This window comes from Pavona decussata, unplaced genomic scaffold (assembly GCF_977016875.1).
Source record: "Pavona decussata unplaced genomic scaffold, jaPavDecu1.1 SCAFFOLD_83, whole genome shotgun sequence".
Taxonomy (NCBI): Eukaryota; Metazoa; Cnidaria; class Anthozoa; order Scleractinia; family Agariciidae; genus Pavona; species Pavona decussata.
The window spans coordinates 1,955,001-1,982,833 of NW_028145501.1; the positions used below are offsets into that span (position 1 = coordinate 1,955,001).

The 27,833-nt window shown below is 38.4% G+C and overlaps 1 protein-coding gene across 1 annotated transcript; it reads right to left on the reverse strand.

Annotated features, from left to right (window-relative positions):
• Positions 1–2,158: 2,158 nt before the first annotated feature.
• Positions 2,159–27,252, reverse strand: LOC146475797 (uncharacterized). Its single transcript, XM_085115347.1, has 11 exons — positions 26,332–27,252; positions 22,603–22,722; positions 22,156–22,275; positions 21,712–21,831; positions 18,265–18,897; positions 17,162–17,355; positions 16,523–16,790; positions 9,636–9,853; positions 8,676–8,937; positions 4,908–5,125; positions 2,159–2,455 (listed from the first exon to the last, which is right to left on the reverse strand). The coding sequence occupies exons 1-11, from the start codon at positions 27,131–27,133 to the stop codon at positions 2,159–2,161; spliced, it is 3,252 nt and encodes a 1,083-aa protein (XP_084971473.1). The 5' UTR covers positions 27,134–27,252.
• Positions 27,253–27,833: the final 581 nt, after the last annotated feature.

Sequence of the window (27,833 nt, forward strand, 5' to 3'; positions counted from 1 at the left end):
GTCAAAGCCCGCCTGTAAACCAATTCCCCACTACAAAAACTATGGGGAGACTGGTACGAGTGAGGGCATATGGTATCGTTTGAGGAGACGGATGGGAATTGCGCAGATGAATAAATGTATTTTTCAGCAGTCATTTTATCAGCAGTCAGTTGTATACCAGATACTATTTTAGGTGAAAACGTTACCCCAAGCAAATGCCGAAATATGCCCTTACCCGTCCGTGCGATGTGCATCCATCTACCCACACGATGCCACAGTCCCTTACTCGTACCAGTCTTCTCGCAGTTTCTGGAGTGGGGAATACTGCTCGCACTCGTAGGTTCATTTGCTTCGTGACACAATCAAGGCCTGATCCTGCACGATCATCCCTCGTCTCTCTCACTCTCTTGGGAGATTGGGCTGCCTGCGCCAACCGTTCTTCATGTCAAATACAGGCATTCAGTTGTACAGTGAGTTAAAACCATTCTGCGGCTGGTGGTGGATAAATCAGGCTATGTTCTACAACTGGCCGCCGTTCAAATGGGAGAAAACAATAGCAAGAAGGTTATTTCACTAAATTCGTACAAGTTATGGGTTTCACCATTTCACTACCTTCTAACTGCATATGGAAATCTCCATGTGTTAAAAGCATTCTTTGAGAGCAAATTTTGGACGAGCTTGCATCCCAAACTGCAATGAAAATCTTACTCGTGATCGCGTTCGCAGGTTAAGTTCTTTCACAACAGAGTATTTGGATCAGACTGGTAACACAAGCAAGAAGCATGCCTTCATTCTGTAAACACTATCGATTACTACTTATACCAATTTACATTGCTGAGACTAAGAGATAAAGCATTTTTATTTAGTTCTGCACTCTACCTCCGGGCTAGCCAGGTAAGTATGCCAAAATAATTTTATATGATACAACATGAAATGGTCATATCGGTTTTCGGAAATCTTATACTACGTAACTGAAGAACATGCCAAGAACATTAAAGGTTCAAAACATGAAAAATAAAATAATAATAATAATAATAATAATAATAATAATAATAATAATAATAATAATAATGATTGAGCATTCAGAAGTTTTTACTGCCACATAATAACAATACAAACTTTCGGTTTAAACCGCTCAGGTTCCCCTGCTCGAATTTCTCACCAAACAAATCAATGAGGTGAGTTACAATGCTAGACTTAAGACATCTACACACGCGTTCCAAATCTCTCTGGAGTTTTGTCCACCATATTGAAAACTTCACTCCTGAGCTCGCACTCAGCTCGCCTCTTTTAGCACGGGCTTATTTTTGGAAATCTAGGATCGAATTTGACCAGGTTTTACTTCTGCGGGCTCTCGTTCATTGCGCATTCGTGAACGTTTACGACACATCGACCGATCATCGACCGAGTGACATTTATCAAACATTACGATAACTCGTCGATTGCGCATGCGCGCATTCACCAGTTACAAAATGAGTGCATACACGAGAACAGTGCAAAATAATTCTAACCTTTGATGCCAACGCAAAACTGCTCAATTTTTCTGAGAAACTGAAAACAGCGAGCAGCAACCGAAAGATAAACATGCTCACGTGGTTATCTCTGCCATTCAAGCAAACAGATGTAATTATTCCCCTTACGGTTTCAAGTCGCATATCATTACTTACTACTGTTTTTATCGACCCATTACCGCATTTAACATGTCGCCCAGCTGGACAACACCGCAGCTTTTTAATTTCGTTCATAATTTGGTTCAATCACATGACGCACCACATTTTGCAACGACTGAAATCATCCTTTACTTCCCTTAAAAATAACACCGGCACTTGGAAACACTTACATATCAAAATATATTACCTGCAAAGTTTATGAATATTACTACGCACCCATACCAATTAACAGAACGACAACTTAAACTTCGTCACGTTCGCGATCCATCGACAGATACAGTACACGCCCTGATCTTGCCCCACACTTAGCACATGCGCCTTAGAGCCTGATTGCACTTTTCAGTTTCCAAGTTATTAGTTATGTTTGCATATGAATGAAAACTAATTTTCATATGAAAAGCTTTGCACTTGGCCTCGCTTTCATAATGAGGTTCGAACCAACTTGGAAATGGCCTATCGAACTTGTGCTCTATTTTAGATAATCACCAAACAGGTTAATTTATCTTAGTTTACACGGAGGATAAAACATGCCAAAGAGTGTTACCTCGTTTGGGCTGCAAACTAACATAGAGAAGTTCAGAAACATGCCCCAGGACAAGGTGCTTGCTGCTGCTGCTCTCTCTTCCTGGGTCGATGGTTACGTCATAAGCACGTGATTCACTATTGATCACGTAAATGGTGGTTTCGTAGAGGTCTGCGGCAGCTTTGAGAATCAACTGATCGCCCCAGTTACCATCTTGTTCCATTTCCATCAGGTAATCCTCCCATGATTGATATTTATGACGGACAAATTCATAAAGTTCTTGCTATAACAAAAGTAAGGAACATTTTTCAACATCACATTTTCAGTAGGGGCAGGAGAAGGTACAATATTCACCCATACTGTTGCATAAACAACTTGCTTGAGTCAACTTAGAACCGTTTGTTTAAAGGTAGAAATCGAATACCCAACCGTACTAAAAAAGACGACGACTTATACATTTACCCATAATTCGCAGCGTACGACAACAAATAAACCCTCACAAAAAAGCACAGAACTTCTAAAAATTCAAACCTAGCATACACAATGTTGTAAGTGCAGGGACGAGTTTCACAAAAAAATTCTTTCTATGTGCCCAGTTAATCTTTCATCCACAGTTCAAATATATGTTTCATACATTTATATTCATTTATTCATCCTTCACGTGTATATTACGAACTCACAATATGACCAGCTCCCAGTTGGCTTGATAGCTCAGTTGGTAGAGCACTGCACCGGCACCGCAGAGGTCATAGGTTTGAATCCCGTTCAAGCCTCAATTATTTTTTTTCAGGCTTTCTTTTTGCCACTGTTAAGTTGCGTAAATAACTGCGAGGGTCTTTCTTCAATTTGAAGGGCTGGGAGCATAACCGACTTATGTCGAATTTCAGCCCGTTTTCCGAGTTTGCTCGGATTTGTCCGAATTTTTGCATGTGAACTTCAATTCGATTGAAAAACATTGTTCACTATTTTTTTCCGCCGATTTGTGTTTCATATTAATGCCATTGGGAATTGTTACCATCTTCTAAAGAAAAATTGATAACATTATAGTCACTATGGATGACCAAAAGGACAATGCATTGAGTATTAATATTTGTATTAAATAGGAACTTGTTGTATTTGAACCACGGCACACGAAAGCGGTCTTTCTCACGGGAGAAACGAAAAGAATTCTGTTACACTTTCATTTGATTGTTACAAACTACTACGTGCGTGACAGGAATGTAAGAAACGCACCTCAGATACAATACGTCATTAAAATGTCCGCACAGTTCTCGGCCACAGTTCTCACCACTAAAAAGTCATTTATATATGTTCGTTGGCAATGTTTTACCTTTGGCAGCGTGTAAATGCTTTGTTTATCATTAGATCGCCATGTTGAAATGCTTTCCTAAAGGTGTTTCACAGAGGAAATCTATTTTCCAACAGTTCTCACCCCATTACGTAAAAATAATTCAAAATTCAATTAGTTTCTTTATTGCGACATGGGCGAGAACTGTTGCCAAATTACTAAGACGCACTTTTGCTGTGATCAAAAGGGGTAGAATAGAAGGGCAACAAATCGGTTTTTCATTGAGAGAAAAGTTTATCTCGAAACAAGCCATTTCCTTTCCTGCAAAACGATTTGAATAAGCGAGAACTGAGGGCGAGAACTGTTACGCATTGAAAGAAAACAAGTTCTATGTCACGCACTGCGTGACTTACGGCCTTACTGGCTTTCAAGAGACCGGTCTTTGTATGAAATGCAGTTATTTTCCCTTACGGTTAAGTGAAAAGTTACAACCATGTTAATGAAATAATGTGACAGTGTTGCTTGAAGTTCGTTATGCTACTAGCTGGTTTTATCGCCCCGAAAGGAAAACACAAAATTGGAACTAGCACTTTTTTGAAATCACGCGAAAGCTATTTGCGCCACACTTAACCTACGGTTAAAAAGAGTAACTTTCTTGACTTCGTTAATGCACAAAGCCAAAATATGCACCATAGGACTTGGTTGACCGAAAACCGTAACTTACATTCCAATGTTTCCACTTCCCAAATACGCACGGTTACCTTACAATAAGAACGCGCGGTCCGAGTCTTCTTAACCGACGAGCACGACGTGGACAACATCTCTAACAACATTAACCTTCCAAGCACGTTTACTAGTAAGCAAGGAAACCACCACATTCCCCTCCCCCCCCCCCCCCCCAACTCAATGTTGTTTTCTGGGTCACGAACAGTCTCCTGGCAAGCATCACCTTCCAAATCAACATTGCATAAGGGGGATGGGGGGGGGAGGGAGAAATAACTGTGGTAGAATTAAGAAGAAAGAAACAGTGAGTGAGTGGTTTCTACATCTGTTTTCGGTTGTCATTGCATAGGGGGAGGGAGTGGGAGAGAGAAGTAAAGTTCTGTGATAGAATTACAAGAGAGAGAAATAGTAAGCAAGTGGTTTTTGCGCTGTCGGTGTTTGGTTTTCTCAAGGAGTTTTGTACACGATTGTAAAACCGCGAAATGTTTTCAAAACCAGGGAGAGCAAAAATTGGGACAAATGCAAGCGAAATCGTAAACTGGGCTAAAATTCGACATAAGGCGGTTATGCTCTCAGCTCTTCATTTAATCTTTCACCCGCAGTTCAAATATATGCTTCATTACATTTATATCTACGTATTGTGGTAAAATAAACAGCCGCTATCTTGTTCTGTACGGTGGAGTAAATAGTGGCAGAGCGCCAAATCAAATACATTGACACTCACCCAGTTTGGGATAGTCCTGAGGTAACGCACAATGGATTGCCTCAATTCTTTATGAGAAATGACTGTGTCTTCCACGAGTTTCAGTTGGTCTGACAATGAAGAAAACATGCAATTTCCTGATCTGTCCCTGTCAACAATTGTGAGCCCCTTCTCTGATGCTCTCTCTTCCAGCCTTGCTAATAGTTTCTCCAGGGTGGTGCTCTTGCCTTCTTCATGTTCTATATGCAGGGTTTCATGTAACATAAAAAAAGACATTTCTAGACTTTACTTTCTGAAACAAATACTCACAGGAAACACTTGAGAACACACAGGTAACTTCTAAACTATTCTGATAGGCTCAAGGAACAGTTAAGATGATTTTGAAACAAAAGTCAGAATGAAAAAACAAACAAACAAACAACTGGTAACTCTAGAAGCAATTTAGAGTTTATGGTTTAAATTTTGCAATCTTGTAGGCTGTAGTGTACAGGATCTAACAGAGCAGCAAAAAACCAAAGAGAAACATTGCTACTTAAATTTAGGTCCCAAGGAATGATTCAATTAGAGATACTTTTAGTCTTCAGAATTTTAAGAAGCAATTTCTTTAACTCAAGTTTAAATTGGGTTTTCTGAAGTATCCTTGGAGAAAGTGAAAGACCATTCCAGATTTGAACACCGGTGGATCTTGAGAAAGATCTTCACATTTTTCCGGTTCTTACATTTTGAAAAATGGAAATTTCATACTTTAGTAATTGCACGACTTAAATAATAATTATTATGAGTGTGAGCCATTTTTGGAACATATTCGAAATTATTTATAGTTTCAGTTACTTAATTATTGTAGATATCATGCATTTTAATGGATAATTTGTTCAAAATACAAATAGAAAATGGGCAGTTCATTGGCTTACAAAATCAAAAGGACTGTATGGTCTCTTGGGTTAGTGATAAACATAATTTAGATGATTAAAGCGGTTACAAAATGAGATGCAACCTTACACCTTCAAAGGAGTTGGGTGAAGGTTTGTTTTGACAACTGATCAAGAAATTGACAATTTTACCAACAACAACAACAACAACAACAATTTATTTGGTATTCCCACATGAGTACATGGTATTAGCTAAAATTACAAAAGGGTTTCTCATTAAATTAAATAATCAACGTCTGTCTATAATCCATACATGAATAGATATAAGCAGGTGCAAGTCTGCAAATAGTAGGATCAACATTGTTAAAAAGAAAAAAGATTTTAGAATTATCGACAAAATCATTGAAATGAGGATATTTTCTTATAATGTCTTCAAAAAACTTTGAACGTAAATTATCGTAAAGGTGGCAATTGAGTATCAAATGCAATTCATTTTCAACTTGATTTAAGTGGCAGAAAAGGCAAATTCGGAGATTTTCTGGGGTTTTGGGTATTGTGTGTCTGCCAGTTTCAATACGTTATCCACCAAGAGAAAGTAAAACTTCATTACAATTGATTTCCTATCCAGTTCAAGCTAAAAGAAAAGGTATTAATTTCAAATTGTAAACTTCATTGCCAGTAATAATGGGCCCTTTCCAGCTAGCGGTCACATGATACAGAATCCGCCATGCTGAAGAGCAAGTTGGACATTGGGACATCCAAAACAAAGCGACTTCATTAAGACAAACTTGAATTTTCTTTGGTTTGGATCGCCCAGTGCATAGCTTGCTTTCAAGTATGGTGGATTTTGTACCATGTGACTGTTACCTGCAAAGGGCCCATTTGCTAACACACACATACCGTTAATTTTAGAAATTATCATGTGCAGCGATTTAATGCTTTTACATGTAACTCTGTAGAGATGGTGATTTGAGTGAGTGATTAAAGGAAATGATTAAGTTTGAGCCATCATTTCAAACCACAATGACCAACATCTTTAGTGACAATAATGATAATGATAATGATAATGCTAATGATAATGATAATGATAATGACAATCACAATGACAATGACAATGACAATGATAATGATAATGATAATGATAATGATAATGATAATGATAATGATAATGATAATGATAATGATAATAATAAAAAAATGGTGTGGCTACTCAAAACCTCAGAGGGTTATAAACTGTCCAAGCCTATCTGTGCTAAGATGACTGACCTACTATACATAGATGATCTGAAAGTCAACATGTTTTTATTCTCACGAGTCTAACTGAACATTAAACTTTGCAATGATATTTGCTGCATCGGTAGAGAAAATGACAGGAGGGCTAAAAGCCGCAAAAGAATCGATGAAGTGCATGGGTATGCAGTGTAACAAAACGAAATTCTCACCGACGCACATGAAGAGGGGTGCTTTGGACCAGAGCACAAGTGATATGAAGCTAAAAGAGTCCTCGGTGATAGCTAGACTGAAGAATAGGGAACAGTAGAAGTTCCTAGGAGTGCAAGAAAATCTGAAGCAAGGAGATAAGCTGGTTTTGAAGTGCACTGCCAAGGTCTACCTGCAGAGAGTATCTGTCATCTGGTCAAGTCCCTTGTCAGACCATAACAGGATCACAGCCTCAAACCACTTTGCGTTGCCGGTGCTTGCTTATTTAATGTGAACTCAGAACTGGCCCATTGCAGATTTGCAACAGCTGGACAGAGATATGCGAAAGATCATGGTGGAGAAATTATGGAGAAAAGCACCCACTGGGGTCGAAGCCGTTGCTGTACCTTCTCAGTAGACGTTGGAGGACGGGGTTTCAAATCGATTGAGAACGAGTACAAGCTGAGAAAGATCGAACCAGGATCCCACAATGAAAATCGTAAGACACTGTAAGAGAGGGTGCTTTTCTCACGAAAATAAAAACGTACGAAAACTATATCCATCGGTCGAGTATTCTTTTAGGCTATTTCTTTTAATTTCGAACTCCAGAAAACGTGAATTTTTATAATTGAAGGAGGAGAAAACCTAAAGCGAGCCGTGAGAGTATGCCACATTTGAAAGTTTAAGGCCAGCGACCGAGTGACATTTTTCCCACATTACGATAACTCGTTCATTCAGGAGTTTAAAATGAACACATAGATGAGAACAGTGCAAAATAATTCTAACCTTTAATGCCAACGCAAAACTGCTCAATTTTTCTGAGAAACTGAAAACAGCGAGCAGCAAACGAAAGATAAACATGGTCACGTGTTTACCTCTGCCACTCAAACAAACGGATTAAATAATTCCCCTTACGGTTTCAAGTCGCATATCATTGCTTACTACTGTTTTTATCGACCCATTACCGCATTTAACATGTCGCCCAGCTGGACAACACCGAAGCTTTTTAATTTCGTTCATAATTTGGTTCAATCACATGACGCACCACATTTTACAACGACTGAAATCATCCTTTACTTCCCTTAAAAATAACACCGGCACTTGGAAACACTTACATATCAAAATAATTATATTACCTGCAAAGTTTATGAATATTACTAAGCACCCATACCAATTAACAGAACAACAACTTAAACTTTGTCACGTTCGTGATCCATCGACAGATACAGTACACGCCCTGATCTTGCCCCACACTTAGCACATGCGCCTTAGAGCCTGATTGCACTTTTCAGTTTCCAAGTTATTAGTTATGTTTGCATATGAATGAAAACTAATTTTCATAGGAAAAGGTTTGCACTTAGCCTCGCTTTCATAGTGAGGTTCGAACCAACTTGGAAATGGCCTATCGAACTTGTGCTCTATTTTAGATAATCACCAGACAGGTTAATTTCATAATTTATCTTAGTTTACACTGAGGATAAAATATGCCAAAGAGTGTTACCTCGTTCGGGTCGCAAACTAACATAGAGAAGTTCAGAAACATGCCCCAGGACAAGGTGCTTGCTGCTGCTGCTCTCTCTTCCTGGGTCGATGGTTACGTCATAAGCACGTGATTCACAATTGATCACGTAAATGGTGGTTTCGTAGAGTTCTGCGGCAGCTTGGAGAATCAACTGATCGCCCCAGTTACCATCTTGTTCCATTTCCATCAGGTAATCCTCCCATGATTGATATTTATGACGGACAAATTCATAAAGTTCTTGCTATAACAAAAGTAAGGAACATTTTTCAACATCACATTTTCAGTAGGGGCAGGAGAAGGTACAATATTCACCCATACTGTTGCATAAACAACTTGCTTGAGTCAACTTAGAACCGTTTGTTTAAAGGTAGCTACTAAAGCAACGTACTAAAAAGACGACGACTTATACATTTACCCATAATTCGCAGCGTACGACAACAAATAAACCCTCACAAAAAAGCACAGAACTTCTAAAAATTCAAACCTAGCATACACAATGTTGTAAGTGCAGGGACGAGTTTCACAAAAAAATTCTTTCTATGTGCCCAGTTAATCTTTCATCCACAGTTCAAATATATGTTTCATACATTTATATTCATTTATTCATCCTTCACGTGTATATTACGAACTCACAATATGACCAGCTCCCAGTTGGCTTGATAGCTCAGTTGGTAGAGCACTGCACCGGCACCGCAGAGGTCATAGGTTTGAATCCCGTTCAAGCCTCAATTATTTTTTTTCAGGCTTTCTTTTTGCCACTGTTAAGTTGCGTAAATAACTGCGAGGGCCTTTCTTCCATTTAATCTTTCACCCGCAGTTCAAATATATGCTTCATTACATTTATATCTACGTATTGTGGTAAAATAAACAGCCGCTATCTTGTTCTGTACGGTGGAGTAAATAGTGGCAGAGCGCCAAACCAAATACATTGACACTCACCCAGTTTGGGATAGTCCTGAGGTAACGCACAATGGATTGCCTCAATTCTTTATGAGAAATGACTGTGTCTTCCACGAGTTTCAGTTGGTCTGACAATGAAGAAAACATGCAATTTCCTGATCTGTCCCTGTCAACAATTGTGAGCCCCTTCTCTGATGCTCTCTCTTTCAGCCTTGCTAATAGTTTCTCCAGGGTGGTGCTCTCGCCTTCTTCATGTTCTATATGCAGGGTTTCATGTAACATAAAAAAAGACATTTCTAGACTTTATTTTCTGAAACAAATACTCACAGGAAACACTTGAGAACACACAGGTACCTTCTAAACTATTCGGGTGGGCTCAAGGTACAGTTAAGATGATTTTGAAACAAAAGTCAGAATGAAAAAACAAACAAACAACTGGTAACTCTAGAAGCAATTTAGAGTTTATGGTTTAAATTTTGCAATCTTGTAGGCTGTAGTGTACAGGATCTAACAGAGCAGCAAAAATCCAAAGAGAAACATTGCTACTTAAATTTAGGTCCCAAGGAATGAATCAATTTGAGATACTTTTAGTCTTCAGAATTTTAAGAAGCAATTTCTTTAACTCAAGTTTAAATTGGGTTTTCTGAAGTATCCTTGGAGAAAGTGAAAGACCATTCCAGATTTGAACACCGGTGGATCTTGAGAAAGATCTTCACATTTTTCCGGTTCTTACATTTTGAAAAATGGAAATTTCATACTTTAGTAATTGCACGACTTCAATAATAATTATTATGAGTGTGAGCCATTTTTGGAACATATTCGAAATTATTTATAGTTTCAGTTACTTAATTATTGTAGATATCATGCATTTTAATGGATAATTTGTTCAAAATACAAATAGAAAATGGGCAGTTCATTGGCTTACAAAATCAAAAGGACTGTATGGTCTCTTGGGTTAGTGATAAACATAATTTAGATGATTAAAGCGGTTACAAAATGAGATGCAACCTTACACCTTCAAAGGAGTTGGGTGAAGGTTTGTTTTGACAACTGATCAAGAAATTGACAATTTTACCAACAACAACAACAACAACAACAATTTATTTGGTATTCCCACATGAGTACATGGTATTAGCTAAAATTACAAAAGGGTTTCTCATTAAATTAAATAATCAACGTCTGTCTATAATCCATACATGAATAGATATAAGCAGGTGCAAGTCTGCAAATAGTAGGATCAACATTGTTAAAAAGAAAAAAGATTTTAGAATTATCGACAAAATCATTGAAATGAGGATATTTTCTTATAATGTCTTCAAAAAACTTTGAACGTAAATTATCGTAAAGGTGGCAATTGAGTATCAAATGCAATTCATTTTCAACTTGATTTAAGTGGCAGAAAAGGCAAATTCGGAGATTTTCTGGGGTTTTGGGTATTGTGTGTCTGCCAGTTTCAATACGTTATCCACCAAGAGAAAGTAAAACTTCATTACAATTGATTTCCTATCCAGTTCAAGCTAAAAGAAAAGGTATTAATTTCAAATTGTAAACTTCATTGCCAGTGATAATGGGCCCTTTCCAGCGGTCACATGGTACAGAATCCGCTATGCTGAAGAGCAAGTTGCACATTGGGACATCCAAAACAAAGCGACTTCATTAAGACAAACTTGAATTTTCTTCGGTTTGGATCGCCCAGTGCATAGCTTGCTTTCAAGTATGGTGGATTTTGTACCATGTGACTGTTACCTGCAAAGGGCCCATTTGCTAACACACACATACCGTTAATTTTAGAAAGTATCATGTGCAGCGATTTAATGCTTTTACATGTAACTCTGTAGAGATGGTGATTTGAGTGAGTGATTAAAGCAAATGATTAAGTTTGAGCCATCATTTCAAACCACAATGACCAACATCTTTAGTGACAATAATGATAATGATAATGATAATGATAATGATAATGATAATGATAATGATAATGATAATGATAATGATAATGATAATGATAATGATAATGATAATGATAATGATAATGATAAAAAAATGGTGTGGCTACTCAAAACCTCAGAGGGTTATAAACTGTCCAAGCCTATCTGTGCTAAGATGACTGACCTACTATACATAGATGATCTGAAAGTCAACATGTTTTTATTCTCACGAGTCTAACTGAACATTAAACTTTGTAATGATATTTGCTGCATCGGTAGAGAAAATGACAGGAGGGCTAAAAGCCGCAAAAGAATCGATGAAGTGCATGGGTATGCAGTGTAACAAAACGAAATTCTCACCGACGCACATGAAGAGGGGTGCTTTGGACCAGAGCACAAGTGATATGAAGCTAAAAGAGTCCTCGGTGATAGCTAGACTGAAGAATAGGGAACAGTAGAAGTTCCTAGGAGTGCAAGAAAATCTGAAGCAAGGAGATAAGCTGGTTTTGAAGTGCACTGCCAAGGTCTACCTGCAGAGAGTATCTGTCATCTGGTCAAGTCCCTTGTCAGACCATAACAGGATCACAGCCTCAAACCACTTTGCGTTGCCGGTGCTTGCTTATTTAATGTGAACTCAGAACTGGCCCATTGCAGATTTGCAACAGCTGGACAGAGATATGCGAAAGATCATGGTGGAGAATGGAGAAAAGCACCCACTGGGGTCGAAGCCGTTGCTGTACCTTCTCAGTAGACGTTGGAGGATGGGGTTTCAAATCGATTGAGAACGAGTACAAGCTGAGAAAGATCGAACCAGGATCCCACAATGAAAATCGTAAGACACTGTAAGAGAGGGTGCTTTTCTCACGAAAATAAAAACGTACGAAAACTATATCCATCGGCCGAGTATCCTTTTAGGCTATTTCTTTTAATTTCGAACTCCAGAAAACGTGAATTTTTATAATTGAAGGAGTAGAAAACCTAAAGCGAGCCGTGAGAGTATGCCACATTTGAAAGTTTAAGACCAGCGACCGAGTGACATTTTTCCCACATTACGATAACTCGTTCATTCAGGAGTTTAAAATGAACACATAGATGAGAACAGTGCAAAATAATTCTAACCTTTAATGCCAACGCAAAACTGCTCAATTTTTCTAAGAAACTGAAAACAGCGAGCAGCAAACGAAAGATAAACATGGTCACGTGTTTACCTCTGCCACTCAAACAAACGGATTAAATAATTCCCCTTACGGTTTCAAGTCGCATATCATTGCTTACTACTGTTTTTATCGACCCATTACCGCATTTAACATGTCGCCCAGCTGGACAACACCGAAGCTTTTTAATTTCGTTCATAATTTGGTTCAATCACATGACGCACCACATTTTACAACGACTGAAATCATCCTTTACTTCCCTTAAAAATAACACCGGCACTTGGAAACACTTACATATCAAAATAATTATATTACCTGCAAAGTTTATGAATATTACTAAGCACCCATACCAATTAACAGAACGACAACTTAAACTTTGTCACGTTCGTGATCCATCGACAGATACAGTACACGCCCTGATCTTGCCCCACACTTAGCACATGCGCCTTAGAGCCTGATTGCACTTTTCAGTTTCCAAGTAATTAGTTATGTTTGCATATGAATGAAAACTAATTTTCATAGGAAAAGCTTTGCACTTAGCCTCGCTTTCATAGTGAGGTTCGAACCAACTTGGAAATGGCCTATCGAACTTGTGCTCTATGTTAGATAATCACCAGACAGGTTAATTTCATAATTTATCTTAGTTTACACTGAGGATAAAATATGCCAAAGAGTGTTACCTCGTTCGGGTCGCAAACTAACATAGAGAAGTTCAGAAACATGCCCCAGGACAAGGTGCTTGCTGCTGCTGCTCTCTCTTCCTGGGTCGATGGTTACGTCATAAGCACGTGATTCACAATTGATCACGTAAATGGTGGTTTCGTAGAGTTCTGCGGCAGCTTGGAGAATCAACTGATCGCCCCAGTTACCATTATTTATAGTTTCAGATACTTAATTATTGTAGATATCATGCACCTCTCGTAAGCAACCACTTTTAGAGATGATTGTTTAAAATTTTCAATTGTTTTTAACCTCCTGTAGGCGACCATTTGACACACAATCGGCTGTATCTCTCAAATTGAAATTGAAAAATGTCTCGCTGTAACATATTGGCCACATCATTACAACGGAAGCCGTTAATTTCACAGTCTGAGCTACCGCAAGTGTTTTCCGATATAGCATTGAAACAATTGATAAAATACACATGCACTATACTTCACACTGAAATAAACTTTAATCAGAGTGAATCCCTTGTAGGAAAAAAACTCTCTTATCTTTTTGCTTATGTTCCGTTCCCTAAAAAATTTAGACAGCGCCACCTGGAGTAATAAAAGAGTCAAGTTTCTTACAATAATTGTCTCAATCGCTGTAATAAGTAATTTGTGAGATACAAACAATAATCACCACAGACCCTAAGATCTTTTTGCCTAGAATAATTTTGGACCAGTCTTAATATACTTGTACCTAAGAAAAGTTATTACTATGGGTTTCGATTAGCACTGGCAAAAGGCTTAGGTCTCCGTAATTACCATACGTATATTACCCGAAATTTAGAACCCGTGTGCTGTGACCTCTGATAAGCGACCACCTCCCGTAAGCGACCACATATCCTTGACAGTATGGGTGGTCGCTTACGGGAGGTTCGACTGTATTAATTTCAAATTGTAAACTTCATTGCCAGTGATAATGGGCCCTTTCCAGCTAGCGGTCACATGGTACAGAATCCGCCATGCTGAAGAGCAAGTTGCACATTGGGACATCCAAAACAAAGCGACTTCATTAAGACAAACTTGAATTTTCTTTGTTTTGGATCGCCCAGTGCATAGCTTGCTTTCAAGTATGGTGGATTTTGTACCATGTGACTGTTACCTGCAAAGGGCCCATTTGCTAACACACACATACCGTTGATTTTAGAAATTATCATGTGCAGCGATTTAATGCTTTTACATGTAACTCTGTAGAGATGGTGATTTGAGTGAATGATTTAAGCAAATGATTAAGTTTGAGCCATCACTTCAAACCACAATGACCAACATCTTAAGCGATGATAATGATAATGATAATGATAATGATAATGATAATGATGATGATGATGATGATGATAATGATGATGATAATGATGATGATGATGATGATGATAATGATAATGATAATGATAATGATAATGATAATGATAATGATAATGATAATGATAATGATAATGATAATGATAATGATAATGATAATGATAATGATAACCCAGTGGTGTGGCTACTCAAAGCCTCAGAGGGTTATAAACTGTCCAAGCCTATCTGTGCTAAGATGACTGACCTACTGTACATAGATGATCTAAAAGTGTTTGCTGCATCGGTAGAGAAAACGACCAGAGGGCTAAAAGCCGCAAAAGAATCAATAAAGGGCATGGGTATGCAGTGGAACAAAACGAAATTCTCACCGACGCACATGAAGAGGGGTGCTTTGGACCAGAGCACAAGTGATATGAAGCTAGAAGAGTCCTCGGTGATAGCTAGACTGAAGAATAGGGAACAGTAGAAGTTCCTAGGAGTGCAAGAAAATCTGAAGCAAGGAGATAAGCTGGTTTTGAAGTGCACTGCCAAGGTCTACCTGCAGAGAGTATCTGTCATCTGGTCAAGTCCCTTGTCAGACCATAACAGGATCACAGCCACAAACCACTTTGCGTTGCCGGTGCTTGCTTATTTAATGTGAACTCAGAACTGGCCCATTGCAGATTTGCAACAGCTGGACAGAGATATGCGAAAGATCATGGTGGAGAATGGAGAAAAGCACCCACTGGGGTCGAAGCCGTTGCTGTACCTTCTCAGTAGACGTTGGAGGACGGGGTTTCAAATCGATTGAGAACGAGCACAAGCTGAGAAAGATCGAACCAGGATCCCACAATGAAAATCGTAAGACACTGTAAGAGAGGGTGCTTTTCTCACGAAAATAAAAACGTACGAAAACTATATCCATCGGTTGAGTATTCTTTTAGGCTATTTCTTTTAATTTCGAACTCCAGAAAACGTGAATTTTTATAATTGAAGGAGTAGAAAACCTAAAGCGAGCCGTGAGAGTATGCCACATTTGAAAGTTTAAGACCAGCGACCGAGTGACATTTTTCCCACATTACGATAACTCGTTCATTCACGAGTTTAAAATGAACACATAGATGAAAACAGTGCAAAATAATTCTAACCTTTAATGCCAACGCAAAACTGCTCAATTTTTCTGAGAAACTGAAAACAGCGAGCAGCAAACGAAAGATAAACATGCTCACGTGTTTACCTCTGCCACTCAAACAAACGGATTAAATAATTCCCCTTACGGTTTCAAGTCGCATATCATTACTTACTACTGTTTTTATCGACCCATTACCGCATTTAACATGTCGCCCAGCTGGACAACACCGAAGCTTTTTAATTTCGTTCATAATTTGGTTCAATCACATGACGCACCACATTTTGCAACGACTGAAATCATCCTTTACTTCCCTTAAAAATAACACCGGCACTTGGAAACACTTAAATATCAAAATAATTACATTACCTGCAAAGTTTATGAATATTACTAAGCACCCATACCAATTAACAGAACGACAACTTAAACTTCGTCACGTTTGCGATCCATCGACAGATACAGTACACGGCCTGGTCCTGCCCCACACTTAACACATGCGCCTTAGAGCCTGATTGCACTTTTCAGTTTCCAAGTAATTAGTTATGTTTGCATATGAATGAAAACTAATGTTCATATGAAAAGCTTTGCACTTAGCCTCGCTTTCATAACGAGGTTCGAACCAACTCGGAAATGGCCTATTAAACTTGTGCTCTATTTTAGATAATCACCAGACAGGTTAATTTCATAATTTATCTTAGTTTACACTGAGAATAAAATATGCCAAAAGCGTTACCTCGTTCGGGCCGCAAACTAACATAGAGAAGTTCAGAAACATGCCCCAGGACAAGGTGCTTGCTGCTTCTGCTGCTCTCTCTTCCTGGGTCGATGGTTACGTCATAAGCACGCGATTCACTATCGATCACGTAAATGGTGGTTTCGTAGAGTTCTGCGGCAGCTTGGAGAATCAACTGATCTCCCCAGTTACCATCTTTTTCCATTTTCATCAGATAATCCTCCCATGATTGATACTGACCACTGGTCACAGATTCAAAAAGTTCTGGCTATAACAGAAGTAAGGAACATTTTTCAACATCACATTTTCAGTAGGAGCTGGAAAAGTTACAATATTCATTTATACTTGGTTTTTAAAAGCCATGTTGGAACTGTTTCTAAAGGTAGCAATAAAAAAGATGGCGACTGGTACATTTAGCCAAAATAAAAATAAAAACAAGCTCAAAAACCCACTTCACACCTGGCATACACAATGTTGTAAGTGCAGGGACAAATTTTCGCAAAAATAATATTACTTTTTATGTACCCATTGGCTGTGGTAGGTTCGCAAGGTATTGTGGTAGAAAACACAGCCACTATCTTGTTCTGTACGGTGGATTAAATAGTGGCAGAGGGCCACACCAAATACATTGACACTCACCCATTTTTGGTTACTCTTGAGGTAACGTACAATGGATTGTCTCAGTTCTTTATGAGAAATGACTGTGCCTTTCACAAGTTCCAGTTGGTCTGACAATGAAGAAAACATGCAATTTCCTGAACTGTCCGGGTCAACAATTGTGAACCCCTTCCATGATGCTCTCTCTACCAGTTTCTCCAGGGGAGTCTTGTCTTCTTCATATTCCATAGGTAGGTTTCATGTAACATAAAAAAATAGACTTTATTTTCTGAAACAAATATTCACAGGAAACACTTGAAAACACAGTGACACAGGTAACTTTTAAACCAATCTGGGTGGGCTCAAATAACAGTTAAAGATGATTTTAAAAAATGGCAGTTCTAGAAGCAATTTAGAGTTCATGGTTTAAATTTTGCAATCTTGTTGGCTGTAGTGTACAGGATCTAATAGAGCAGCAAAAAACCAAAGAGAAACATTGCTACTTAAATTTAGGCCCTAAGGAATGTGATTTAGTCTTCCTCTTATCATGCCAGGGGGGCAATTCCATCCTCCAGACAACAAGAAATGATGAAAACATAAAATGTGGTAATTGCGTCATGACTGCCAAATGGCGGCCATCTTAGATCCACCATCTTGGATTTCTGGATTTACCCTAAAACTCCAGGAAATTGCCCAGATTAAAGGAAAAGCAATCAAAACCACTTTAAAACAATTATACTAATATGAGCTAAAGCATGAACATTACTGTAAGTAATAAAAGTAATTTTAACATAGAAGTTAAGTCAATAAGCACTAACAGAACACATCAAATTGTTCCCAGATAAGTTTCTAAAAAAGTCACTTAGGCCCCGTCCACATGTATCCGGAAATTTAAAAAACAAATGTTTTCAAAAACGGTTCCCAGAGTGGAGTTTTTTGAAAACGCCGGCTTATCATTTTCATGTGGATGGACGAAAAGGGAGGTTTTCTAATACCATGATGTCATTATATAGATCCAGCCAGTCTATCTCAATCTGTGTTCTCCCGAGTGAGAAATCAAGATAGCGGAAAGACAGCTTGAAATTAAAATTCCGTCTGACTAAACTGTTTGAGGGCATGTGAGTAGTTTAATTTGTCAGTCTTACCTGATCTGCCCATGAAGAAGTCTTTACACGCACTGTACTCCTCTGCTGAAATAATGGTTTTAAGTTTGATCTCACGAAGGCTCAGCTCATTTAAAACTTCTCCTGTTACAAATGTTTCTTGGACCACTTCAGCAAGATGGCCACTGCAGTAATCATTCCATAATGTTTCAAGAACTTGTAATGAACTGCATGAAACTGTTATTACCAAACTTCCTATGCATTCATCTTGAATGACAAGATTTAGGCCTTTGGGATCTTGCAGGTAGATTCCCAGTTGAATAGAGGGATTTGGCAATGTCAAAATGACTCGACTGTAGTCGACTAATTGAGTGTCTTGTGAATTGGTGAGTAGCTCCCCAGTAGATTGGCCTGGTAAACTTTCTGCTTGTGGTTGTTCCAAGGGCTTAGAACTCTCTCTCTCAGACTGCAGTTCAGCATCTTCTTGCCGCGAGTCCTTTGGTAAACAGTCTAGGTTAATGCTGGATGATCCACGTAGTTCATACTTTTCAACACTGATTTGAATATCGAGAAATGACCTTGTGTCCACCATATCATTATCACTTTGCTCTCCCCTGATTTTTATTTTAAGCCTTTTTAGTTTACCTTCCTGGTTCATCTCTTTCTTCTTTTCTCCTGCTAGGGGATCAAACAGAACTTTGTCCATGGACATTTTCCACATATGTGCCCAACACTTAAATATCCTATGCCCCCCATTTTCTCTGGGAGTACAACATGAAGGGTCCAGAAAGTTGTACAGCATGATAACCCAATATTCTCTATGAAGCACCACACTGAATGTTGTATGTATATAAAAAACAGAGATGGGTCACCACAAATTATTGTAAAGTAACATTCAAGATGCACAACTCTCACAAAAAATTTGGATTCATTTAGGTGATTCCTGCATCCAAACTATGTTGTTTGTAGCTGTACAGTGCATGTATGCATGGCAACAGACAACTGATTGATAAAATCTCGTTCCGCCTTCGAGTGCTTCGTAGAGCCCGGAAAGTCATCCCAAAAGAAGCTTGCATTACTCTGTTTAATGCTATGGTTCTACCATTATTCGATTACTGTTGCGTTGCGTAGGATGGTTGCGGTCAGGGAAACAAGAACTACCTTGATTGTCTTCTCAAGCGAGCTGCGGGAATAATTGTAGGTCGCAAGGCTACCGAAACCGATATACAGCAAACATTGAAGTGGCCATCCCTTCAATGCCGCAGAGAATACCAAAAGTGCATACAGGTCTATAAGTGTATCAATGGCGTGGCCCCCGCTCATAATCTGCTAGATGACTTCCACTCCTCGGAGCAGATCCATTACTACAACACTACGAACAAAGACCTTATTCGCCTGCCTTTTGCCAAGACTACTAAATTTCAAACATCTTTTAAGTACAATGCCGCCAAATCCTGGGACACTCTTCCTCGTAACTTCAACATGACCAGTCTCTCACTAGTTTTAACCTGAGAGTCAAGAAACATCTAAATCACCTTCGTTAATTTCTCACTTTCATGAACTCTTTGTGAATGAATGATTTTTTGCTTTCATTTCTATATTTAATTATTTATTCTTATTATTTTATACAGATCTCCATTTAAACCAGCTATGCTGAACTGGAATTTCTGTATAAATAATGTATATAAATAAAAGAATAAATAAATAAATAAATAAGTGACAACCCTTTTCAAGCCTCCTTAAGGACGGTACGTGCCTAACAATAAAGAAGTGTATTTGTACGGTTTATGACTCTGCAGGAAAAGCAGATCTTAGCAAGGCCTATTGGAAACCAAAAAAAAAATTGGGGGTAACCTCGCATTTTTCAAAGATAATTAAGCAACAATATTTCTAAAAAGTGCCAAAATATAAAGCAATGTATGGGATTTTTTTCTAAATTGAAGCTTAATAATTTATCTCTGAAAAATGCATGGTTATCCCCAATTTTCTTCTGGGATACCAAGAGCACATGCTATGTTCTGTTTTTTCCATATAGTTTTAAACTGAGCAAAAATATCTCTGTATTAGCAGGCACAACCCATAGAACAGAGGTTTCAATAAGTTTTTAAACAGCCGGCAAAAACTGCAAAGTTGGCGGCTAATGGAAGTTCAATTTTACTCTAGTATCTCGAAATGCGCCGAACTTATGCACAGTAACAATAGTAGGCACCGTTTTTAAAGTGAATGTTAACTGAGAAGTAATTTCCCATCAAATTCAAACCTTAAAGGCTAGAGTGACTTGGAAGCAAAGTTTATTCAACGGCAGGGTCTTAATGGTTATGGACATCCACTTGGACTGGAAACAATGGATCCAAAAAAGCATTACTTAAGGACGGTGCCTACTAATAAAGAGTTATTTTTACACAGTTTATGACTATGCAGGAAAAGCAGATCTTAGCAAGGGCTATTGAAATCCATAAAGAAAAGTGGGATTACTCTAGAAAGGTGGGATTCTAACCACGCAAAAATATCCCTGTATTAGTAGGCACCACCCTGATAGGAAACCCGAGTATTTCGAGATGCCCAGAACATTGCGCAGTAACAAAAGTAGGCACTGTCCTTTACTAATACCAGAGGAACTAGTAACAATGAATGAATCATCATCATCATCATCTCAATTAGGTTGGTAAGAGATAGAAACTTTCAGGATTTGAACTGCTCAACAAAGACAACTTCTGTTGGTGATAAATCTGTATGAGGGTTTTCAAGTACCAGTTGATTTTAGTTACATTGTATTCTTACATTTTTCACTAAAATTTTCTTTTCACTTTCTTAGTATTTCCCTCTAAAAGTCTTTTACAGCAAAACATTCCACACAATCTTAAGTTGCTGTGATTTTAAAATGCCTAAAATAAAGTACAAACAAGTAAAAACAACTTATTTGCATAATTATTAGTTAAAAATAATATTAGTATACCAGCAGTATCAGGTGGCCTGTAATAATTCTCTGAAGTATAATATATGAAAATGAAATTGAGATCCAGGCAATAGATCCCTCCACGTGGGCTGGCACCCCTAACCCTCGGAACAACCTTCCCCTTTATATAAGAAACATTTCAATGATCTATGAGCCATTTTAAGAATGCAATAAAGAATTACTTGTTTAAGAAGGGAATTTTGTACTTTACTTGACTGTTTAAAATGAGCACTTTCTAAATATATGCGACAGGTTCTAATAATTTATTTAAATTCATTCAAAACATAAAGTAAGAATTCAAAGTAACTACATTCGAAGAACATCCCACTGTGCAGTACTCAATATTTGGTTTCAATTTCAATCATTGTAATTTTTGTATTTTATATTTTGAACATACACTTTGTAATAAAATATCACTAACTCTGGGCACCTTATCAATAACTATAAAAATTAAATCTGACATGTACAATCACTCATTGTTTACTTACTAGCATCTTAATATAAGTGCATTAATTATTGTATGTATGTTGTACCTTGTTCGGCAGGTGAATGCAAAGTTGGCATATCACTTGGCGCGTTCAATGCATTTACAGTGTCAACATTTTGAGATTCTGCACCAGTTACTTCATGCAAGCTGCTGTTAGGAGGTAATTCTGGAGAAATTCATGGTAAAAAAGTCACAAAATTAAACATTAGCTAATAAAATGTAGAACATACTTTACACTGTACATCTCAACAAAGTAAAGTACATGTGAGATTTTAGTCAGCCAGCAGGTATGGGTTGCTTGTTGTAATCTGTGTAACAGCATTCAATACTTGGGCACTTTAACATTGACAACTGAGCAATATAAATTAATAAATTATTATTAATTATTGACTTATCCAGTGAAGATAATTAGAAAGATTAAATGTGACAATCACTCACTGTTTACTTACTAGCACCTTTATATTAGTGCATTATTGTATTTATGTTGTACCTTGTTCAGCAGGTGAATGCAAAGTTGGAATATCACTTGGCATGTTCAATGCATTTCCAGTGTCGACATTTTGAGATTCTGCACCAGTTACTTCATGCAAGCTGCTGTTCGGAGGTAATTCTGGAGAAATTCATGGTAAAAAAGTCACAAAATTAAACACTTATTTAGTACTTAGAACATACTTTACACTGTACATCTCAACAAAGTAAAGAACATGGGAGATTTTAGTCAGCCAGCAGGTAAGGGTTTCTTGTTGTAATCTGTGTAACAGCATTCAATACTTGGGCACTTTAACATTGACAACTGAGCAATATAAATTAATAAATTATTATTAATTATTGACTTATCCAGTGAAGATAATTAGAAATTTAAGATTAAATCTGACAACCACTCACTGTTTTCTTACTAGCACCTTTATATTAGTGCATTATTGTATTTATGTTGTACCTTGTTCGGCAGGTGAATGCAAAGTTGGCATATCACTTGTCATGTCCAATGCATTTACAGTGTCGACATTTTGAGATTCTGCACCAGTTCCATCATGTAAGCTGCTGTTAGGAGGTAATTCTGGAGAATTAATTCATGGTAAAAAAAAGTCACAAAATTAAACATTAGTACTTAGAACATACTTTACACTGTACATCTCAACAAAGTAAAGTACATGTGAGATTTTAGTCAGCTAATTCTGTCTTAGTCGTGTTTAGTGTAAGCTTATTTGCTGCAAGCCATATATGAATTCTATCTAAATCTATGTTAACACAACACTCTATATCTTCAACAACATTGTTTGCATAGATGATACTAGTGTCATCAGCATACAGTCTAGATTGCGAATGCAAGAGACAATTCGGAAGATCATTTATATATAGTTAAAACAAAAGAGGCCCCAAAATCGTTCCCTGCAGGACATCACAGGAAAAGTACGTTTAAGATGACTTCTTGCAATTAACAAGACACGTTTGCACACGATTTCTCAAATAAGAACAGAAACATTAATTAGAATACCATATGCTTGAAGTTTTGAAACAAGAAAAGCATGGTTCACCATGTCAAAAGCCTTTTTAAGGTCTAAGAAGACAACTGCATTGACAAAGTCCAACATCTGTGGCTTCGATCAATTCAGTAACGTACTGTGGAGTGAAGTGTGCAAAAACCAGATTGGTGACAACAGAGAAAGTTGTTTTTTGGTTAGATAATGATATAGCTGATCATATACAATCTCATAAGTACGTAAATTATGATCATCCAGGTGAGTGTAGTGCTGAGAAGGACTGTTTGTGGTGACTTTGACTGACGTTTCAACAACCTGAGCAGAAGTCATCTTCAGAGTCAAGTGAATTGTGGAATGTCAGTAGGTGGTATATACGTCATATACAATCTGCTCAAAAACCTTAGCCACCACAGGAATGATCGAAATCGGCCGGTAATTGAGGGATCACTTCCATTGCCACATTTCATGTAGAGAGGAGTGATCCTTGTGCTCTTCCATTCATCGGGAAAATACTTGTTTCAATTGATCGATTGAAAATGAGTCATAGAGAGTCGGAAATAAGATTGAGGCATTCTCTCCGAAGTCAGGCTGAAACTGTTTCAAATCCAATGGCTTTACTTGTGCATAATTTACGCATTACAAGTGAGACCAAACCAGAGATGGACTTATTTGTTGAAAACTAAAACTGCTTGAGATAGATTGATTGACAAATTCATCAAAACAAGTACCAATGTCTTCAATATTCTTGGACATTTTGGGACCAATTTGGGCAAAGAATTTATTAAAAGCCTTCCGCAATTTCAGTCAGATCAGTTAATTTCTTGCCCTCAAGTTCAAGTTCATTTATAATCGCTTTTTTTATGCGAGTTACTGTCACAAGCTGGGATGTGTTGAAAACAAAGACCCAAAAACAAAGACCGAAGACCCTGTAGTCTAAAACAAAGACCCACTGGTCTCATTTCTGTAGTGCATAAATTAAAATGTCATGTGAGCGCATGACAAACTTGACAGTTACTTCATCTCAGTTGGTACAACGTGTCAAATTGTGTAACGCAATTAAATTCCAACAGTATAGAAATATACGTTTTAGTGACGATTTTAGTATATTTTGTCGTCATCAATATTCTATTTTTGCGTAAAACGTGTATTGAGCAAGTGACAATGAGATGACTTCAATTATACTGTGTCATACTGTGACTGTACCTATCGTTTGATGTGCGCTTGATCCGTTTCAAAGGCTGGGCTCAAAGGTCAACTGTGTGTGACTTGCAAAGCTACATATTGGATAATCTTCTACAATCAAATACAGCACATACAATGTCCCTGGGAAAATTTGTAATTGATTATATATTGGCCTAGTGTAAAAATGAACAACAGTTATAGAACTGGTGCGGTTTCGATATATCCGACTGAGGTAAAGTAACTGTAAAGTTTGCCGTGAGCTCAGATGACATTTGTGGGCTACAGAAATGAGACCACAAGGTCTTTGGTTTTTGGTCTTCGTTTTTGGGTCTTCATTTTCGACACATCCCACAAACTGTAAAAGATTTCAAATAATAGGACTTTTTAGCATTCTTAATTGCATTGTTCACGTTGTACGGGCCCTCTTAAAATTACTCCAGTCGTCAGGGTCACCTGACTGTGTGGCCTTTATTTTAAGTCGATCTCTTTAAATGCATCATTTTCTTAAGCTCCGTAGTTATCCACAGACTTTTGGAACTACGAACGCACTTAGATTAGAAGGGGACATGTACATCAGTCACCTCTAGGAACAAAGTTTTCCATTTTACCCACATTTCGTTAGGGTTACGTATTCCCATGAGATCATCCCATGGTTGGGCTAAAATCAGTCTTGAAGAGTGAAAACTATTTCGATAGAAATGCTTAAAACGTCTATATGTAATAGTGCTAGTTCGGGCCTTGATAACAGAAAGTGATGAAATCTTGCAGTAGACGTACAAATAGATCAGGCCATGTTTTCATGAGACATTTTTTCAAGTCACTTTGTGAGTGACAACCGGAAATCTCGTGAAACAGTTGCTTTTCCAACTCGCTTGAAGTTTACCGAGTCAGCAAACTTCAATGCATTGCCATTTTAAAAATTTAAGCCACCAAACCAGGTAGCTTAAGCGACTCAGCAATTAATTTCCACCAATAAGAAGGAACTTGCGTTCATTTATCTGATAAGCTTTTTGTATGCCTCTCGCTTTTCCATTGGAATCGCTCATCTCATCTTTGTTTCTTGTCGCAAGAGATGTGGTCCACCGAATTGGAACATTTGCCTTGAGATACGAAAATGTTCTCCCCAAATGTTATCGGCATTCAAACCAGAATTGCACCCTCTCAAGAACCCATGCGATTTCCCTTCTGCTGCATACCTTCCTTTGAGAATGGAAAAATTATACCTCTGCTCTTCTTCTCCTGGCTCTTAGGGCCTGTTCACATGGAGGTGGGGATCCCAGGAAGGTGAGGTACCCCGCCTTGGTGGGGTTACCAATCTCTCCATACAATCTCTCTTTATTCCTTGATCGCGTTCACATGTGAAGTGGGGTACCTCACCGAGGCGGGTTGCCTGCTCAGCCGAGGCGTGTAACCCACTTAGCTCGGGTGAGTTTTCTCCATGTAAATGCTGGAGGTGGGGTGGGGTGATGTTCATCCAGGCAATTGTCTCTGAATTCTTTGTTGATAAACGTACTTAGCCACCATGCGATAGCTTTTTAAACGTCACCCCAGCACCCCGGGGTTGCATGTGAAGGCCTGTTTTTTCTGACCTTGGGTAGATGGGGTACCTCACCTTCTTGGGGTCCCCCACTACCATGTGAACAGGCCCTAACTGTTAGCAATCTCAGCCTTTGTTGAAATGGGTTCCTTCGTCAGTTAAAAGCAAGCGCATGAAAAAGGACGTGCAAGTGAGCGCTGTCCTCATATCCTGCCATATTATTCAAATTGATTTTTTTGCATGCGTAATCTCCTCAAATTACTAGAATGAAATATAATCTTACTTGTGAAAACACTGACCAATTTTCAATCGCTTAACAAAGTCAGTCAACAAAACACTTTCAGGAATGTTAAGCGAGACATCCGGCGTCATGAAAACACAACCTGTGATCACTAATCCCAATGTGAGACACCCCACAACAGGTAGTATGTAAAAATAACACCGATTAGGGTGATAATAAACTTACCAACGGCCTGCAATCGTGGAAATAAGGCCGGAGAAACTTTGTCATCCATAAAGTTGAGAACAGCAATAGCCTCAGATCTCCTAGTCTCCATAGCTGTCTCCTGTCTCCTTACAATAACAGCTCCACTTGGACGACGGTTATTAGTTTCTCCACCGGTAATTTCTGTCCTTGATTCAAAATTTACTTCTCCTCCTTGAAGTTTAAGAACATACTTTCCAATATCGTCTAAAACTAGGTTGAAAGGAACCATGCCAAACCCCTCCATGTTTCCGTCAACAATTTGACAGACTGAGCCTTTCAAGGACGCAACAGAAACGGCACGAAACGGGCGATACGTCAAGAGACCAGATTTGCCACTGACTAAAGATCTGTTTTTCACTTTCTGTCTGTCAAGTGGAATTATAGCCATACCAGAGATTAATTGTACGTTAGCCTCTGAGTTAGTCACTTTATCCAAATAATAACTTCTCTGTCCTTCATCCGAATTCCATTTCTTGAAGCACAATTTGTAATCGCTCGCCTCCAAAGAATTCAACTTCAAAGTTATCAAGCCTGTGCCCTTGTTTTGCCGATTAGCTAACGGTGCAATCTCGCCACTCGTGACAATGAAAACGTCTTCATCAGCTGATCCATTGTAACTAAAGATTCCTTTGACCACACTTCCTGAGTAGAGTTTGCTGTAGGTTCCGAAAGCCTTGTCAAGTTTTCCAATAATACACACTCCCATTAAGTCTCCCTTTTTACTTATTTTAACAGATTTCGCACTGCGGCCTCCTTGCGCGGCGGCCCTTACAACTGACATAACTCGGCACAACTCATGAAAAAAATAAACAGAGACACAGTGAGTAACTTAACTGTAACAAGAGCCACTGAGAGCGACTACTGGCGGCCATCTTGAATTGCAGTACGGTATTGTTGTAGTTACAGTCGCGTGACGCGTGGAATGTTGAAACGCAGACCATGCAGACTGCAGGCAGACTGAATGTTGTTTTTTTTACCCGTAATTTTTCTTGTGAGTTTCACATTTTTAGCCATGACCATTACAGGTACACATATGATGCGTTTCGAGGTTTTTTCCAAGGGCTGAAAACGGCACAAGTTGTTGATTGAATAAAAAAGCGTCCAGTTTTCCCTCCAAGAACCTCTGTAAATTTTGTTCCTTGCATCGTGTTGTTGCCGAATTAAACTTGATACATGTGAAGGAATTTCGTTGCCTAGCACGTGAGGAGAGTGATAAAAATCTGCGAGTCAGCGAGCCATGCGAGCCAAGGTGTGAGCCATGCGAGCCGTGCGAGCCGTGCGATCCATGCGAGTCACGCGAGTCATGCGAGCCACAGTATAAATGTTAAGAATTTTTTTTTTGTATTTACATTATTAACATAAGAACAAGAACAAGAGCATCGGAACAAGATGAATAACATCGCAATATTTAATTCTTACAGTGGGACAACGCAAACCATCATATTTCAGTTTTTTGTTAATTGACACGTCAGGACTGATTG

Excerpts from the sequence above, each read along its gene's own strand:
- LOC146475797 (XM_085115347.1), bottom strand. The coding sequence starts at position 27,133 with ATGTCAGTTGTAAGGGCCGCCGCGCAAGGAGGCCGCAGTGCGAAATCT. Across the intron at positions 22,276-22,602 it reads GCATTCACCTGCCGAACAAG|AATTACCTCCGAACAGCAGC; the intron begins GTACAACATAAA and ends GAATTTCTCCAG. Across the intron at positions 21,832-22,155 it reads GCATTCACCTGCTGAACAAG|AATTACCTCCTAACAGCAGC; the intron begins GTACAACATAAA and ends GAATTTCTCCAG.